Genomic DNA, 16,448 nt, shown 5'->3' on the forward strand with positions numbered 1-16,448 from the left:
CCAGGACACTAAAGACCCTGAGACTCTTATCTCCAATTAACCTCTAGAAAATGGAAAGTGGCGCTGAGGCTTAAGGGGTAGGATGGTAGCCTTGAGCTGAAGAGCTCAAGAATAGCGCCCAGACCCAGAATCCAAACCCCATGACCGACCAAAAAGAAAATGAAATAAAGAGGTAGGGTTTGGCCTATGATTTTAGAAACATAAACAGCAAAGAAAGAAAAAGAGAACACAGGGGAACGAGAGAATGTGTCTACTGTGTGTAGCTGGGCCCAGATTAGCCATAGCTTTTGATTAGATCACATTCCTTCTCACATGGAAGTAGTTCCTTCTCCCTGATCTTTGCGAGCTCTAGGCAAGAGAACCCTGCACAAAGAAAACTTAAATGTAATCATCTTGGACTGAGCTTTCTCATCTTTTTTGTTTTTGGAACATTTTTCCATGGAGCATTTTTTTATTGAAAAATAGATATTTTATTTATACAAGGCACTTTTGAAATATAAATCATATGCTATAGGTAGATATGACAGACAAGTAAGTATAAATATAAATGTATACATACACTCAAAACATCACTGAGCACAGTTTGCTTCTGAATCCTTAAATCGGGGAGTTATCAGCCCATTATACTTCTGCCTTTCTCAGTTCCTTTTTTCATCTCTTGTTGTTATTGTTGTTGTTTGCAGTCCTGGAGCTTGAACTCGGGGACTGAGCACTGTCCTTGGGCTTTCTCAAGGCTGGCACTCTACCACTTGAGCCACAGCACTATTTCCAGCTTTTTCTATGTATGTGGTACTAAGGAATCGAACCTGAGTCTTTGTGCATGCTAGGCAAGCACTCTACCACTAGGCCACACTCGCAGCCTCTCAGCTCCTTTTTGACACCTGCACAGCCCTGGCAACAGAGGCTCTAGGATCCTAAGTGTTCCTAGCTGTCTTTCCTGGTAACATCCCCCATGCCAGGAAGCCGTGGGATTCACTGGAGGCCTCCAGTACATTCTCCTGTCAAGTGTAGAGACAGAATAGTCATGTGGATGAGCAGTCCTGAGTCAAGGTCAGAGCCAGGTCCAAGGCTTTCCCGGAGGCCCCTTCCACTGCTCAAACCTTGGGAACCTGCCAAGCTTGCAGCATCCATCTGTGAGCCATGCAAGAGGAAAGATGACACGTGGGGCCTTACTGGCCCTGGTGGGTCTTTTCCTGGCACTTGGCCCCATGGGTGTCTTTCAGTTGCTCTTTATGGAAAGCAGAGCTAGGCGCCTTCTCTCCAGACATAGCCGGGCTGGCTTCCCATCTCAGAGGTCAGGCGGCTCGGCTCCCGTTCCCTTGTCTCTGGCCAGTCCCGCAGCCATTGGCATCACTTCCATGGGTTCCATATCAGGCGCAGATGACTGGGAAGTTGGCCTGAAAAGGAGATGATTCAGCGGTAAGAGACGAGGAGTGCCTGCAAGTCAGTCTACATTCATTCATTTGCACATTTGTCTTTACAAAAGTAAGTTCTTATTACAAGGGTGATGTGCCGAGGGTTACAGTTACGTCTATCAGTTAATGTATTTCTAGGGGATGGGAGTGTGGCCTGGGTTCAATTCCCCAGAACCACATACACAGAAAAGGCTGGAAGTGGCACTGTGGCTCAAGGGGCAGAATGTTAGCCTTGAGCAAAAAGTGTCCAAGGACAGTGCCCAGACCCTGAGTTCAAGCCCCAGGACTGGCAAAAAAATATATACATATTTCTTTTTGGACAACGATGTCACCCCTCACTATATATTTAGACATCCACACATACATGTATATATATGTATGTATATATTTATGTATGGGTGTATATATGTTTGTGTGTTTTATGTTTACATTTGAATTAAAGGCCTACTTGCTAAGCAGGCTTTCTACCACTTGAGCCACTCAGCCAACTCAGTTGGTTATTTTCAAGACAGGGTCTTGCTTTATACCTTCGCTGGCCTGAGTTAGGATCCTCTTATGCATGCTTCCTTTGATGCTGGGATGACACGTGCATGCCACTGCCCCAACCACTGCTTAAGGTAGGCTTGCAAACATTTAGGCTTGGCTGCCCTAGAACCACAACCCCCCAAGTAGCCAGGATTACAAGCTTGAGCTACATGTCTGGGTTTGTTTGCTTGGTTGTCTATTTTTTTGTTTGTCCGGAATGGACTCAGACCCGTTATAGAGTCCCTGCTGGCCTCCTATCTGAGATCTTCTTGCCTCAGCCTCCTGAGGATGCTTCTTATGAGTAAGTCTGTACAGTAGCAAGTGGGTTATATTAGACATCAGGTAAAAATTAAGCTGTCATAATTTTTAAATTGCTATAATGTTTACCACTAGGGACTTAAAGTTTAGCTACAAGAGCTCATGCTACAGAAGGATCCGGAGCAAGTACATCAGCTGGCTGCTAAGTGATGGAAGGACAAAGGCCAATAGGCCATTTCAGCTCTTAATAAAAGTGATTTTAAAAATGCCTAAAGATTACGGGGGGAAACAGTGAAATGTCAGCAGGTAGCACAAACTTGTCAGAATTCCAGTGATTCGGAGTGAAAAATTAAGGTGGGCATGAATGAGGACATGCACATGTCAAGACAGCATTTGAAAAATGTGTTTGTGAATGCCTGATAAGAGGAAATGCTTCCCAGAGCTTCTGCTAGATGGGCTCCCTGCATCCTCGCCTGGCTCTTGCTGTCCCATTTGGGGCTTGTGCTCTGAGAACCATGGGATGTAAACAGTGCCTGGGTTCTGCTGGGCCCAGTCAGCAGATCCAGAGCAGGGCTGAGTATGACAGGCTATGGCAGGAAAGAGCCATGTTGCATGGAGTGCATCCTGGAATGGCAGGACATCCCTCTTCTGGTGAGAAGGAAGAGGGGGGTCCTGCCATGCCACTCACCTTGCTCTGATGCACCACACCAGGAGAAACAGCAGACACACTCCACAAGCCAGGGTGATGGACGTGGAGATGGCGACTGGAAAAGAACAGACGTGAGCAGTGACCGTGTTAGTGGAGAATGCATTCATTCATTGCCAAGGCTCAATCACTTGTAGGCAGTGTGCATCCTTGCAAAGAGGTCCCACTTGCTTTAGTTTGAGCTCTTCCACATCTGAGCAGAACCACGTGCCAACATTGCCAATTCAGACTGCCCCCATGCCTCTGTGCCACATCCCTGCTCCTTGTCCTTCTTGGACAAAGAGCCCAGAGTGATGGGCAGGAATGGTAATAAATCAGGAGAGAGGGGAAGAGGCTCTAGATCAAAGCTGGATGATGAGGGAGGCAAAGCACAGCCCCATCCTTCAATTAATAGTTATTGGATTACAGATGTTAAAAGAGAATTTTTACATTCCATCCAGCAATTTTTAAAGAATATTTGATCCACAAACTAGAGAACAAATGACAGGTGATAGCCTACAATCAAATACTTGGAAGGTCTTTATAGAGAATTTCACTGCAGTTTCTAGGTTGGCAAGCTTTTGATTAATAAAGAATGTAAACAATCACAAGTCCAAAGAGTAGGCTGGTGACGTAAAATGAGGGCAGGTCCATGCATGGAATAGTATGTAGCTGATAGAAGGGGTGTGTTCACATATGCTGTGGAGAACTTCCAAGCAGTTCCATTAAATGAGGGCAGGCCACTGCTCTCAGCATCCTCTCTCGGTGTTGTGTTTTTACACAGCACAAAAATCTCCTTCCGTTCTTGAGGGATGTTTGAGTGGGCAGAGGGACTTTCGGCTGTACACCCTTTCACAACTTGATTTCTAGGCCATGTGCAAAATAGTATCAGATTCAAAAACAAATTATGAAATACTGTGGAAAGATTAATGTAGGATGTGTCTAAGGCAAAGGAAAAATTCACTTGGCTACTGTTCTTCTAAATCATGAACATATTTTTGTTCCCACATCCTTGACATTACATGCTGGGTTTTGTTTTGTTTTGTTTTTCAATAAAAATAATCCCCAGGGAGCCTTTTTCTCTCTAGTGGCTTACAGGGCAGAGCCTAGCAAGCATGGGGTCCTGGGTTCGATCTCTAGTGCTGCCAAAACAAAACCCAAAGCCATTGTATTTGTACAGGCATTCTAAAAATGAGTCTAGTGCCTGTGGCTCAAGCCTGGGCTCAAAGCCCAGACAGAAAAGTTCATGAGACTTAACCAGCAAAGGCCCTGAGTTCAAGCCCCAGGACACACACACACACTCACTCACTCACTCATGGTAGCAGCACCCCAGCAGTTTCCACTGTGCTGTGAGTAGCTGAACCATGAGGACATTCTGAGTCAGCATCCCGCTGGGTTAGGATGAACAGTCCTGTCAAATGGAGAATCCCTGCCGCTATGCGCCTTCTGATCTGACAGCCCTCTGGCCACCAGCGCTGGGGAGGAGGAAAGGTACTCACCAGTGGCCTTGGACTGGCTGTATGTGTGGTCACCTGCGGAGGAGAGGGGGGCATCAGGGCTGGAGGCCCAGGGCATTGGCTTCCACCAGCAATGGACGGCTTGGCTCCCATCTCTCAACCTCAGGAGACACGCAGCTGGCACAACCAGACTCACCGGGGCACACAACCAGCAGGGTGAGTCACTGAGGTGCTTGCTGAGCCTCGCCTTACAGGAAGGCCAGGGCCACCTCCCCACGTGTGGTTCTGGACTCTAGAGGGCTCCCCTCCACCTCCCAGCACAGGAGAGAGGCCAGGCCACGAAGCTGGAGCGGGCAGGAGGCAGGAGGACTGTTTGGTCCGCCTTGACCGCAGATGAAATGGCACCGAGGCACTGGGTCACCTAGCGCCAGCTCTCGCCCCACGCGTCAGAGCAGCGAGCGGGAGCACTCCCCCCTTCCTGCGGGCTGACCTGGTGTCCCGCCGGAGGTGGAGGGCAGGAGCTCCTGGGCCTTGGCTGTGGTCTGAGATAGGGCCTGGGAGGACTCATAACTGCCTAGCCCTGTGCCTGCTGGGGGAGGCGATGGAGAGCCGGGGACAAGAGCAGTATCCATGGCAACCGTAGTGTCTGACTTGGGACACCAAGTTGTTGGTTCTGTAGGAAATTCTAAGACAGAACAGAAAGATTCAGACTGGCTCACGCTGGACCTCACGACCTGTGCGGTGGCTGCACCAAGCCAGTGGCACGGGACTGGCCCTGGAACCAGTTTATATACATCAAGGTGCGGATAAGGAATCATTGAGCTTTGAGTAGATGCAGCTATTTCCTGGACAAGGATACACTTAAACTTTGGCTGGACAACACAACTGGAGGTTTATTAGCCAAAAGTAACTTCCTTTCTTCCCTTCCCTTCTCTTCCCTGGCCCCCCTCTCTTCTTTCTATCTCCCTTCCTAACTAACCCAGGGCCTAGCCTGAGTTATTATCCTTAGCTTTTTCTCTCAAGGTTGGTACACTACCACTCCAGCCCCCTCCACTTCTGTCTAGTTAGATTGAAGCGTCTCACCGACTCTCCTGCCTGGTCTGGCTTCAAACTACCATCTTCAGATCCCAGTCTTCTGATATTATAGGCACGAGCCACCAGTACTCAGCTCAAATTTTCTCAACCTCAAGAAAAAGGCTGAGGACATTGAGCTGGAAGATTGCCTAAGCCTCAGCTGAAATACGAGCACTGGGACTTCATGCCTTGCTTCAAGAACCATAGCTGTGTTAACTTGCTCCTACCTGAGGACTGGGGGAAAGAACTCTTCCACGGGTCCCTCTTATTGCTGTGCATTTTGCCAAGGAACCTGGTGTCTCTCTGTCCAGACTATGTTCTCAAAGATGTATATTGCTGTGAGAACCTTGGAAGACTGAGGACAGAGCCACCTTCTGGAGCAAAGAGCAGACATAACTGCTGCCAGTTAGAAAACCTTCACAGGCCCATCCATCCCTGCCGCCTGCAACAAAGGATTGCAACAAATATGGATTGCCCATGGTGTGTGAAAGCTTTTTATCTTTCCCAGGGGTGACAGTGACATTGAGGCAGTCAAGTGAGGTTAAATCTCAGACCGTCACCAGTTTTTTGTTTATTTGTTTTTGCCAGTCCTGGGGCTTGAACTCAGGGCCTGGGCACTGTCCTTGGACACTTTTTGCCCAAGGCTTAGCGCTCTGCCGCTTGAGCCACAGCACCACTTCCATCGTTTTTCTGTGTATGTGGTACTGAGGAATCAAACCCGGGGCTTCACGCTAGGCAAGCACTCTACCACTGATACACTCCCAATCCCTTTACCCAGTTCTTGACAAGTAATGTTTATAAGTAAATTTGGCGTGACATAGTCATAGAGAAGTCTAACCTACTCTGAAGTGCACACATATATGCAATCTGCATGTCATAAGTTCCTTTTCAAGAAGGTTTCACCACTGCAAATTCATCTTCTCTTGAGTTGAATGGGAAGTTTGCTCTCTTGGCTAAGCTTGCGGTAGAGCACGCACGGTGGTCCACACATCTGAGGACTGACGGGGTGGGGGATGGGAAGATCTGAAATGTCCTACCTTGTCCGGGAGGGGAGGGGCTCTCTGGTTGTGGGGTCACCTTTGTAGTCACTACTATGGAGGGTGACACTGGTCTTTGGTGAGTCAGGGAGGGGTCTCCTAGAAAGAGGATAATCACATGGTGTTTAGATCCTCGGGGGTGAAAACTAGAGTGGCTTTAAATCTGGAAGTAATTTTTTTTTTGCCAATTCTGGGCTTGAGCTCAGGGCCTGAGCACTATCCTTGGGCTTCCTCAAGGCTAGAGCTCTACCACTTGAGCCACAGCACCACTTCCGGCTTTTTTTCTATGCATGTGGTACAGAAGAATTGAACTCTGGTCTTCGTGCATGCTAGGTAAGCACTCTACTACAAGGCCAAACTCCCGGCTTGGAAATAAATTTTTTTTTAAAGTGATGTGTGCAATGCCGGGCACAGTGGCTCACACCTGTAATCCTAGCTACTCAGGAGGCTGAGATCTGAGGATCATGGTTCAAACCCAGCCCGGGCACTAAAGTCCACCAATTGACCACCAGAAAATCAGCAGTGGCACTGTGGCTCAAGGGGTAAAGCACTAGCCTTGAGCTGAAGAGCTTAGGGACAGTGCCCAGGCCCAGAGTTCAAGCCCCATGACTGAAAAAAAAATGATGTGTACCTTAACAATGGAGATAACTGATGGCAGGTTAAAATCACAAGGTCAAATGCCAAGGCAGACCAAACTATTTTTCCCCTAGCATCTCTTGAGAAGAGTGCATAGGGTGAGCATCACAGTTCTTTTCCTTTTGACTACAATGATGCCTATATTAGTCCAATTTTATAATCTTGGCTACTCATGGGAAAATAAATAACTCAGTAGCTTCCATTGTTTGGGACTCTTTTAATGCCTTTGAGATTCGGAAAAATAATGTAGATAGTTTCTAGTGGTTAAGAGGCCAGGCCATCAGTCACCTGGACCAAATGAAACCTAAAAGTTCCTGCGGTCTATGAGTTCTAAAGTTCTGACCAAAGTTGGCTGTGGCTGTAATCTCAGCTATGTGGGAGATATGGAATGGAAATATTACACTTTGAAGCCAGTCATGGCAAAAAACTACAGAGACCCCATCTCAACCAACAGCCATACAAGGTGCTTTCATCTTAGCTATGAAGGAATAGCCCTGGAATAAACAGAAACCCCTGTTGCTCAAATAACTAGAACAGAAAGGTGTAGGTGTGGGTCAAGTAGTGGGACCTGCCTAGAAAGAGCAAGGCCCTGACTACCACCCCAAACTTCCTGATTCGAGATTCTTTCTTCTCCTACCCTGCTCTGTTTAGAGATTTTTAGCTGTTTTCTAGCCTGGATTCATTCACCTATAGGATGTGGAAAATTTGAGAAAACGTAACTTTCCCAAAGGGTGGAGGGGGAGTCCTGATTTTTCCACTTCCAGTTTCCATATTCCTGGTTAGTGCTGGCCTTTCTGGGCTTTTCGTTTGACCTATAGTCAAGGTCGAGGGGTGCTCTGACCCCACCCCCACCCCAGCCCTCTGATTCCTGGCAGAACCCCAGTTTTCTGCCCTTTGGGAAGGACGAATCCAAGGGGTTAATCTCACGTCACACATTGCTGAGAAAAGCTGGCTTTTCCCAGAGTTCCAAGCAGAAGGACTTGGTTGTACAATGGCCACCTCTAGGCCCCTGGCTTCTGGAGGAGCTAGGCATCTTTGTAAATGTCCAAGGAGAATGGACCTAGCTGCTGCTGGACACAGAGTACTTGTTAAATCAGAACTGTCTTAGAAGAACATAGGTAAACCCTTATTTATTTTCCTAAAGGACGGAAGAAAGGGGCAGAACTGGGCTTATTATTCTTGGAAATAGCACCAAATGGCTCTCTTCCAACATTGTTAGGCTTTTCCTAAGATGGTTATTCGGTTCTAGGTGATTCAGGAAAGAAGATTCTTGCAAGTGCTTCTCATCCTTGCTCTTGAACATTGGCTGGGCGCGATGTGACTAAGACATTAGGAATTTGGCTTTGGGTTCCTTTCCAGGCCCCCCTCCCTATTCTGGTCACCAATGGACAAGGCAGATGTCTACTTCCCTGCAGTCTGTAGCCTCATGAGAAGTCGGAATCTCTCTCTGGGAGGTAAGCCTTCCTCTGACCACACAGCTTCGTGGGGGCCAGTCTTTTTCCTGCCCCCTCTAAACAAGGTTGGACGCTGTAACAGTTAATATTTACAAATCTCTTCTTAATCCACAGTGGAGGCATTTGTTCACCTGCTGGATGTTCAACCCAAGTTCACAAAGGTTATGGACCTTACCCAGAGCCTCGAGGTGATACATGGCAGAGCCAGGATTTGAACTCAGAACTGCCTAGCCACAGTACCCATGGATTTCTATGAGGATAGAGCTCATAGTGCTCCAGTGGCATACTGAGTCTCAGATTTAAGCACAGATCTCTAGAGCTGGGCAGGGGCCTGTGTGGTGAGCAACTACTTACGGATGCATTTCAGACTGGGAGTTGTCCACTGGGCAATGTTTGTGGTCTCGTTAAGCAGGCACTCGATCAGGCTGGACGTACCGGCTTTCCGCTTGAAACCAGAGTTACAAACATACCGTTCCCTGGAGTTCACGTGGTAACTCTTGATGTGGATATCTGCGTTTTCCACAGACACGGGGCTCGGACACATGGCACCTGCAAAGTGCATGAGAGAGGACAGGGGAAGAGATCTCAGCTTGTCAAACCACTCTCCAGGGAACCATGCAGAACAGCAAATAACATTTGAGCCAGAATCCTGGGGCTCTGTCAGACAAACTCTAGCCTCCAAGTATGTAGGAGGTGATCAAAAGGGAACTCAGCCTCTAGAAACCATCTACAAGCTCGACAGCGATGCCAGCCAGCCAACACGGGTACTGGAGAGTCATGAATGCTCCCCATTCTCCCTCCCTCCATTTCCCATCCATCTCCAGGCCCTCAATATTTCTCAAATACGCCTAGCTCCGTCTATCTCCCCCTCCCCCTCTCCCCCCACCATGCCACGCCACCAGGCCAAATAAGCAAGTTTGTTTGTGACAATATCGCATGGCAATTTATTTCTGTTACTCTTATTACTATCTGAATGGTAATAGTTCAGATCTGTCACCTTACATCCCTTCCCCTAAGCCTTTGGTCATCTCCACAAGGCAGCCAGCATCATCTCTAGGAATTCAAACTTGGTAACTTTGGTGTCGGGCTAGGAACGGAGTTCATGAACAGAACATTTGTCTAGCACGCACAAGGCGCTGGCTTCAATCGCCAGCATCAAGGGATCACTTTAGCTTTCCTTGGCTGCCTGATGCTCCTAGAACAAACACAGAATTCTTAAGGAATCTTCAAAGCTCTGTTCGACCCTTCCCTGCCTGCCCCTCTAGCTCTTTCCCCTGGCCACCCAGCCTTTGCTTCTCATTGTGTGCTCTATCCCCACTGCTCCTCTGGCTATCTCCCCTCCCCGCCTCTATCCTTCCATGCTGCCTGCCCACCTGCCCAGTAGGCCGGCTGCTTCACTGCAGTGTCCTTTCCCTCTCCAACCTTTCCCCAGTTCATAATTAAGATATTACGATCACACCATTAGTGTATAGATCTTGCTGTCGGCACACTGACTTCTGGGATGAGCAGGCTATAGCTTAGGCACCCAATACTGTAGCTGTAGAATACTGTTTAAAAGAATGAGGAATTAGAGCTGTGGCTCAGACTGTAGAGTACCAGTCTTGAGTGAAAAAACTTAAGCAAGAGCTTGAGATCCTGAGTTCAAACCTGCCCAGCATTGCATGCAGTCATAGCACAAACTGTACCAAAACAGGACAGGATTCACTGTCAATGTGCAGGTCCCATGATTTGTTTTTTTTTACAATGAAAAGTACGTTCTCTAGCTCCCAGATACGTAAATACATAGTGTTTGCCTTTCGTCTGCAGCTTTCCCTCTGGAGTTTGTTCATGCTAGTCTCACTGAGGGCTAAGCTCAGTGGCATTCATTATTTCCCCGAGCCAGGTGTCATGGTAAGGGAAGTGCTGTCCAGGTTTCCCCCTGCTGGAGGAAGATGTTTTGACTACAGCACAGCTGATGGAATGTGAACATGGAGCAGATACTAGATGGTGGTTTAGCACCAAGACCAAAGGTCCTGTGGTGTGCTGTGATCACATGGAAGAGTCCAACGCTGTCCTGAGGAATATCTACTGAAGGAGATATTCCTTCAGAAAGGGTGTGTGGTTCCCAGCTTCCTTGAAATTGGTTCAGAAGAGAATTTGTATATATAAGAAATAGATGTGGGTAGGGAGGGGGGATGTTAAACACACATGGTGCAAAATTAAACAGTGGATCCGGATAAGGCATATTCGTGCTGTTGTTGCTTTTTTATTGTAACGTTTGAGGTTAAACCTGAATCAAGGAGTGAGGAGGCAAATAAAAAGCACTCAATGACTGGTGGAGTCAACTTGCTAAAGAGCGCATGTGTTGAAAAGTTCATCCTCAAAGTTATATATTAATGGTATTTGGAGGTGGGACCTATGGGGGTAATTAAGGCTAATTAATTCATCAGAGCTGAAGAGCTCAGGGACAGTGCCCAGGCCCAGAGTTCAAGTCCCATGACTGACTCTGTTTCTGTTCTCCCACTCGTGCCTGGTCCTTTTGTTCTGTCCTTGTCACAGCTCATACTCACATTCTAGGCCAGCTCCTCCCCAGAGCCCTCCACTGCCTTCTGTATTCAGGGCCTAGTGCATTCATCCAGCTTTCCAGCTACCTTTGCCTCAGTTTTTCCCTACAATCTGATACTTAATTGCACAAAATTATTATTTTAAATTATTTACTTTTGGAAAGCCAGGCACCAGTGGCTTTTCCCTATAGTCCTACCTATTCAGGAGGCTGAGATCTGAGGGTCCCAGTCCAGCAAAAAGCAGGAAGTGGAACTGACTCAAGTGGTAGAGTGCTATCCTGAACAACAATAACAACCAAAAAAACCTCAAGGACAGCACCCAGGCTCTGAGTTCAAGCTCCAGGACTGGGACGTATACACGCACGCGCGCGCGTGTGTGTGTGTGTGTGTGTGTGTGTGTGTGCGCGCACACACAGTTCTACAGAAGCTAGCCATCTCTCAGCATCTCCCTCCTTAACTCTGGCTAAACTGGTCAGGTCAGCCTTTCTCTAGTAGTCATTTCTCCTCTTTTACCAGAAGACTGAGTTTGCCACATACTTTAACAGGAATCCCCAGGGACTTTCCTGGAAAAGCATACAAAGAGCTGACTGTTGGTGAAGAATAAAGCGTGTTTTCCTGGTTAGTAATTACCTGAGGTGAACAAAACTTCCCTTGCCACAATAGCAAAGTGAGAATCTATGATAAACAAAGAACAAAAACAAAAACCTGGGGGGAGGGAAATGGGGACAGAAACATGAGAAGGGGTATCAATGTGTGAGAAGTAATGCGCCTCCTACCTGAGGAATGTAACTGCAACCCCTCTATATATTATCCCAGCAATTAAAAAACATAAACGGTGAAACAAAATGAGGCAATGAAATGAAAGATATTTTGCGACAAATGTCAACCATTTAGATTCTTAGTATATAAACAGCTCTTATCGATTAAATACAAACATAAATATCCTAGTGAGATAAGAAGCGAGGACTGTAATGGCTGATTCACCAAAGAAGCAATAGCTAAAGCTCTGTGCATTCCAGAAGTTTCCAAACCCCAGGGACTCATCTTCATGAGAATTCCTTGAACTTGGCTCTTTAAGGGTTTTATGCCAGCGCTCCTTCCATTTAGATGAGGAGAATCGCATGTGCTTCATCTAAGTGGAAGGAGCCTCTGTATCAGCTCTGTCTATCTTTGGTCAGATGTGTCACTAAGTACTTCATTCATTCTTTCCTTCCTTAATTCCTTCTTTCCTCCCTCCCTCCCTCCTGCTTCTCCTTCTCTTTCTACTACTTCCTCCCTCTCCTCCTCTATCTACCCCCTTCCTTCCTCCCTTCCTTTCTTTTTTCTTCCCTCCTTCCTTCCTTCTTTTCACATTTTGGGAGTTGAACCCAGAGCCCTACACATGCTAGGCTATGTGTTCTACCATTTTAGGCATGCCCTTTTCCCCTCCTCCTCCTCCTCTTCTCCTCCTCCTCCTCCTCCTCTCCTCCTCTTCTCCTCCTCCTCCTCCTCTTCTCCTCCTCCTCCTCTTCTCCTCCTCCTCCTCCTCTCCTCCTCCTCCTCCTCCTCTTCTCCTCCTTTTCCTCCTCCTCTCCTCCTCCTCTTCTCTTCCTCCTCCTCTTCCTCCTCCTCCTCTTCTTCTTTTTTTCTTTTTCTTATCATCATCATCACTATTATTGAGGTAAGAGTTTTACTAACTTTGAGCTGGCTTACACATTTCCATTTCTTGTCTCTGCCTTTGGAGTTACTAGGATAACAGGTATGTACAACCATGCCTGGATTACTATTTTAATATTTTTACATGCCAATGCAAATGGTATCATTTTTATATTTCCTATTCTGTGTCACTGGCTTGATATATGTTGATTTGCATCCTTATACTTTTTTCAGTTTATGTGTTGGCATTTGTATGTATACCCAACTTGCTGAGCTATTTCTTTTTTTTTTTTTTTTTTTTTTTTTGCCAGTCCTGGGCTTGAGGTCAGGGCCTGAGCACTGTCCTTGGACTTTCTCAAGGCTAGAGCTCTACCACTTGAGCCTCAGCACCACTTCTGGCTTTTTTCTATGTATGTGGTACCAAGGAATCGAACCCGGGTCTTCATGCATGCTAGGCAAGCACTCTACCACTAGGCCAAACTCCCAGCCGAGCTATTTCTTCTAATAGCATTTTTATACTTGTTTATGGAGGTGATCATGATGAATTGAGTGTATTTTAACTTCTTTTTTATATCACTAACCATAAGTCCTGGATGCATTTTTTCCAGAGTTTGCTTTATAGTCTATAGTTCTCAGAATTGCTCTCCAGGTGACATTACACCATGTCACACACACAGATAAACATCCTAAACTGGCGGGGAGTTTGGCGTGGTGGTAGAGTGGTTGGAGCCCTGAGTCTACCACTAGGCCAAACTCCCGGCCGTTGGTACATCTTTTGATTGGTAAATGATAATACCTATCTATTCTCTGGAACTCCGTCTGTCAGATCTGCCATGTAAGCAAGTCACATCTTGTCTACAATGCCACTTAAAATTCCTCAGAAATGGTGGGCAGGTCACTGCTCTGGCAATCCTCACAATTCTAAGCCCCGTCTTTGCTCCTGGAAGTTACTTTTACAAGTACAGATATTGGAATAGATGAAGTAACAGAAAATGGAGCTAACTTCAGATTCTGGGATTTTCAAATCTCTCAAATAGCCAGTAAACAAACAAACAAATGGGAACGACCATTTCAAGGCAGTTAAGGCCACACCTCTTTCTACTTCCCAGAACCTATGAATCAGGCCTTGTGATGAAGTAGGTTTACAGTTCAACCCTGGGCAAGAAGCCCGGGCCTCTTCTTACACTCAGGGTTCAAAGTTGTCAATATGCCTGTGGCTCCCATGGTTTAGCGCCGGTCAGAATCCATTTCAGGATTCCCTTCCACTTTACCGTTCAGACCACAGCCACACACAAATGTAAGCACAGATTATACTCCATCCATTGACCAAAACTCAACTCTTTCTTTTTCTCTCACTCATTGACAAGGCTTCCTCATCCACCTTGTGGGGTGGTTCCTGGGAGTTGAACTTTTGGAGTTGTGACTTTTGGAGGCTTGGAAGGTTGAGTAGTTCCGGGTTGGAGGGCAAATGAAAGGGAAAGAACAAAACATATTCCACAGTGCTGAGGAAATGACTGGATGACGAGGCTCTGACATAACCAATCCATCCACTGATGAATTCATAATCAGATGGCATTTCAGGAGGTGGTGGAAACCAGGAGGTGGAGCCCAGTTAGAGAAACTAAGTATCTAGAGATGTGGCCTTGGAGGGTATACCTTGTCCCCGGTCCTCCCTTGCTCACTCTTGTCCCCACGTCCTTCCAGTCATCACTGGTCCAGAAACAGAGCCAAGCAATGATGGATGAAAACCTACCTACCTTCCTTTCCTACTTCCTTCCTTCCTTCCTTTTTTTCTTTCTTTTTTTTCCTTCTTTCCTTCCTTCCTTCCCTCTCTTTCTCCCCCTCCCTCCCTTCCTTTCTCTCCCTCCCCCTCTCCCTCCCTCCCTTTCTTCCTTCCTTTTTTCCTCTTAGTGCCAATCCTGGGGCTTGAAGTCAGGGCCTGGACACTGTTCCTGAGCTGATTTTTTTTTCCCCATTAGCACTCTACCACTTGAGCCACAACTCCATTTTCTTAGTAGTTAATTAGAGATAACAGTTTCATGGACTTTCCTGCCCGGAATCTCCAGCCTCAGATTTCAGCGTCCTGTAAAGTTAGGATTATAGGCACAAGCCTCTGAACACCTGGCTACTTTTTCCTCCTTTACGTTGATTTACTATGGAGGGAAGGGATAACATTGTCCAAAAAGAAATGTACTCTTCACCTGACTCACGTAACGATACCCCTTCTGCACATCACCTTTATGACAATAAAATATTAACAAATAAAAATTGCTATAGAGGGAATTAACAAGGTAAAAAGTCCTAGCAAAACTGAGAGACTATCACATACCTAGCAGAATAAATTTAAAAAAGACATCATGCAAATGTCAGTATGAGAGCGGAGGAACCAAAATTCCCCTACATGGCTGAAAAGATACACATATATCCCATCTACCAGATCACCCAGCCTCTCTTCTCCCAGTCTTTCTCCACCAGAGAGAGATAAAAAGTATATTATCAACATAAACGAAACAGAAAAGGAGTTGCCTGAGAAGGGGCTGGGAGACGGGGTTGGTGAGGAAAGAGAACACAGCGAGCGATGTTTCCTGTCTGGACGTGGGTGCGCACCTACCTTTATTTTGGCCTCTCTGGAACGATTCCTGGCCAGCCCAGGTTAGGAATTTAACTCAGCTGGTCAGCTATGGGGGGTGGAGCTGAGGAGGATGGAGGGTTCAGGAAAATGAAACTTCCTCTGACCTCTGGGAGGGTCAGCCGAGCGGGACAGCGTGGGTGTGGTGGACGGTCTCCACCGCCCCGGGTGGGGGGAGCATGGCGGAACCCCCAGGGCGTGGAGGAGCGGACGCGCGCGTCAGAGCGGGCTTTGAACCTGGGGTCTGGGGCTTGTTCTCCAAGGCTGGCGCCCCGCCCGCCAGCGCCGCCGCTTCAGGCTTTTTGGTGGCCCTCGGGAGCTGGAGTCGTAGGCAGCGGTACAGGTGTGCGGCCTCCGACGGCGGGACCAGGGCGCAGACGGCGCCCCCCTCCCCGCCCTCCCCTCCACGGGTCTGGGCACAAAGCCCGCCTCCCCGCCGGGGTGACATCCACGCCGCGCGTCTGCGCCCCCCGTGTCCCCGGGGCGCCCTCGCCACGCCGCTCCCCGGACCTGGAGGGGTCCGCCGGGGCGCCCGGCGCTCTTCCCGGCGCGGAACGCCCGGCGCTGCGGGGAGGCTGGGGCGCCGGCGCGGCGCTCGGAGCCGCCCGCTCCACGTGTCCCTCCCCGCCGCCGGGCGGCGCCCCGACCCTCTCCACCGGCCCGGCCCGGGCGCACGCCGCTCCCTACCGGGGGTCACCGGCGGCCAGAGCAGCAGCAGCAGCGGCATCGGCGACAGCACCAGCGCCAGGAAGGCGTGGACCGAGCAGCCCCGGAGCTGCGGGGGCCCCATGGCCTCAGGTCCCGCCGGTCCCGCCGGGACGCCCGGGTCCGCGCGCTCCGTCTCCCCCGGCCCGGGCGCAGCCTCGGGGCCGGCACCCGCCCGCCCGCCCGCCCGGCGGGATCGCTTTCGCTTTTGCTTTACCCGGAGGGCTGCGAGGTGACAGCTGGGTGACCCGGCGTCCCCACCCGGCCGTGGAGAAGCCCCGCGCCCCGGGGCCCCCGGCCCGCCTCACGTGCGCCAGCCCTGGGGCCGCCCCGCAGCGCCCCCGGGCCCGGGGACCCCGGACCGCGCGCCGCGCACGGCCGCCGGTCCGGCGAGC

General features: G+C 48.7%; 1 protein-coding gene across 1 annotated transcript; it reads right to left on the bottom strand.

Annotated features, from left to right (window-relative positions):
* Positions 1-488: 488 nt before the first annotated feature.
* Il15ra (interleukin 15 receptor subunit alpha) lies at positions 489-16,188 on the bottom strand. Its single transcript, XM_090319172.1, has 7 exons — positions 16,036-16,188; positions 8,896-9,090; positions 6,452-6,550; positions 4,831-5,013; positions 4,383-4,415; positions 2,887-2,962; positions 489-1,397 (listed from the first exon to the last, which is right to left on the bottom strand). Exons 1-7 carry the CDS (start codon positions 16,136-16,138, stop codon positions 1,289-1,291), a joined length of 798 nt encoding a protein of 265 aa, XP_090175298.1. The 5' UTR covers positions 16,139-16,188; the 3' UTR covers positions 489-1,288.
* Between the last annotated feature and the right edge of the window lie 260 nt (positions 16,189-16,448).

Source organism: Megascapheus bottae, chromosome 26, assembly GCF_031878675.1.
Source record: "Megascapheus bottae isolate mThoBot1 chromosome 26, mThoBot2.hap1, whole genome shotgun sequence".
In the NCBI taxonomy this organism is placed as follows: domain Eukaryota; kingdom Metazoa; phylum Chordata; class Mammalia; order Rodentia; family Geomyidae; genus Megascapheus; species Megascapheus bottae.

What these genes read in the sequence shown, in the direction of transcription:
- Il15ra (XM_090319172.1), bottom strand. Translation starts at nt 16,138, where the DNA reads ATGGGGCCCCCGCAGCTCCGGGGCTGCTCGGTCCACGCCTTCCTGGCG. An exon ending in TCCCAGTCTGAAATGCATCC is followed by an intron (nt 6,551 to 8,895) that starts GTAAGTAGTTGC and finishes TCCTCTTTCTAG; the next exon opens with GAGACCCCTCCCTGACTCAC. An exon ending in CACCTCCGGCGGGACACCAG is followed by an intron (nt 4,416 to 4,830) that starts GTCAGCCCGCAG and finishes TCTCCTCCGCAG; the next exon opens with GTGACCACACATACAGCCAG.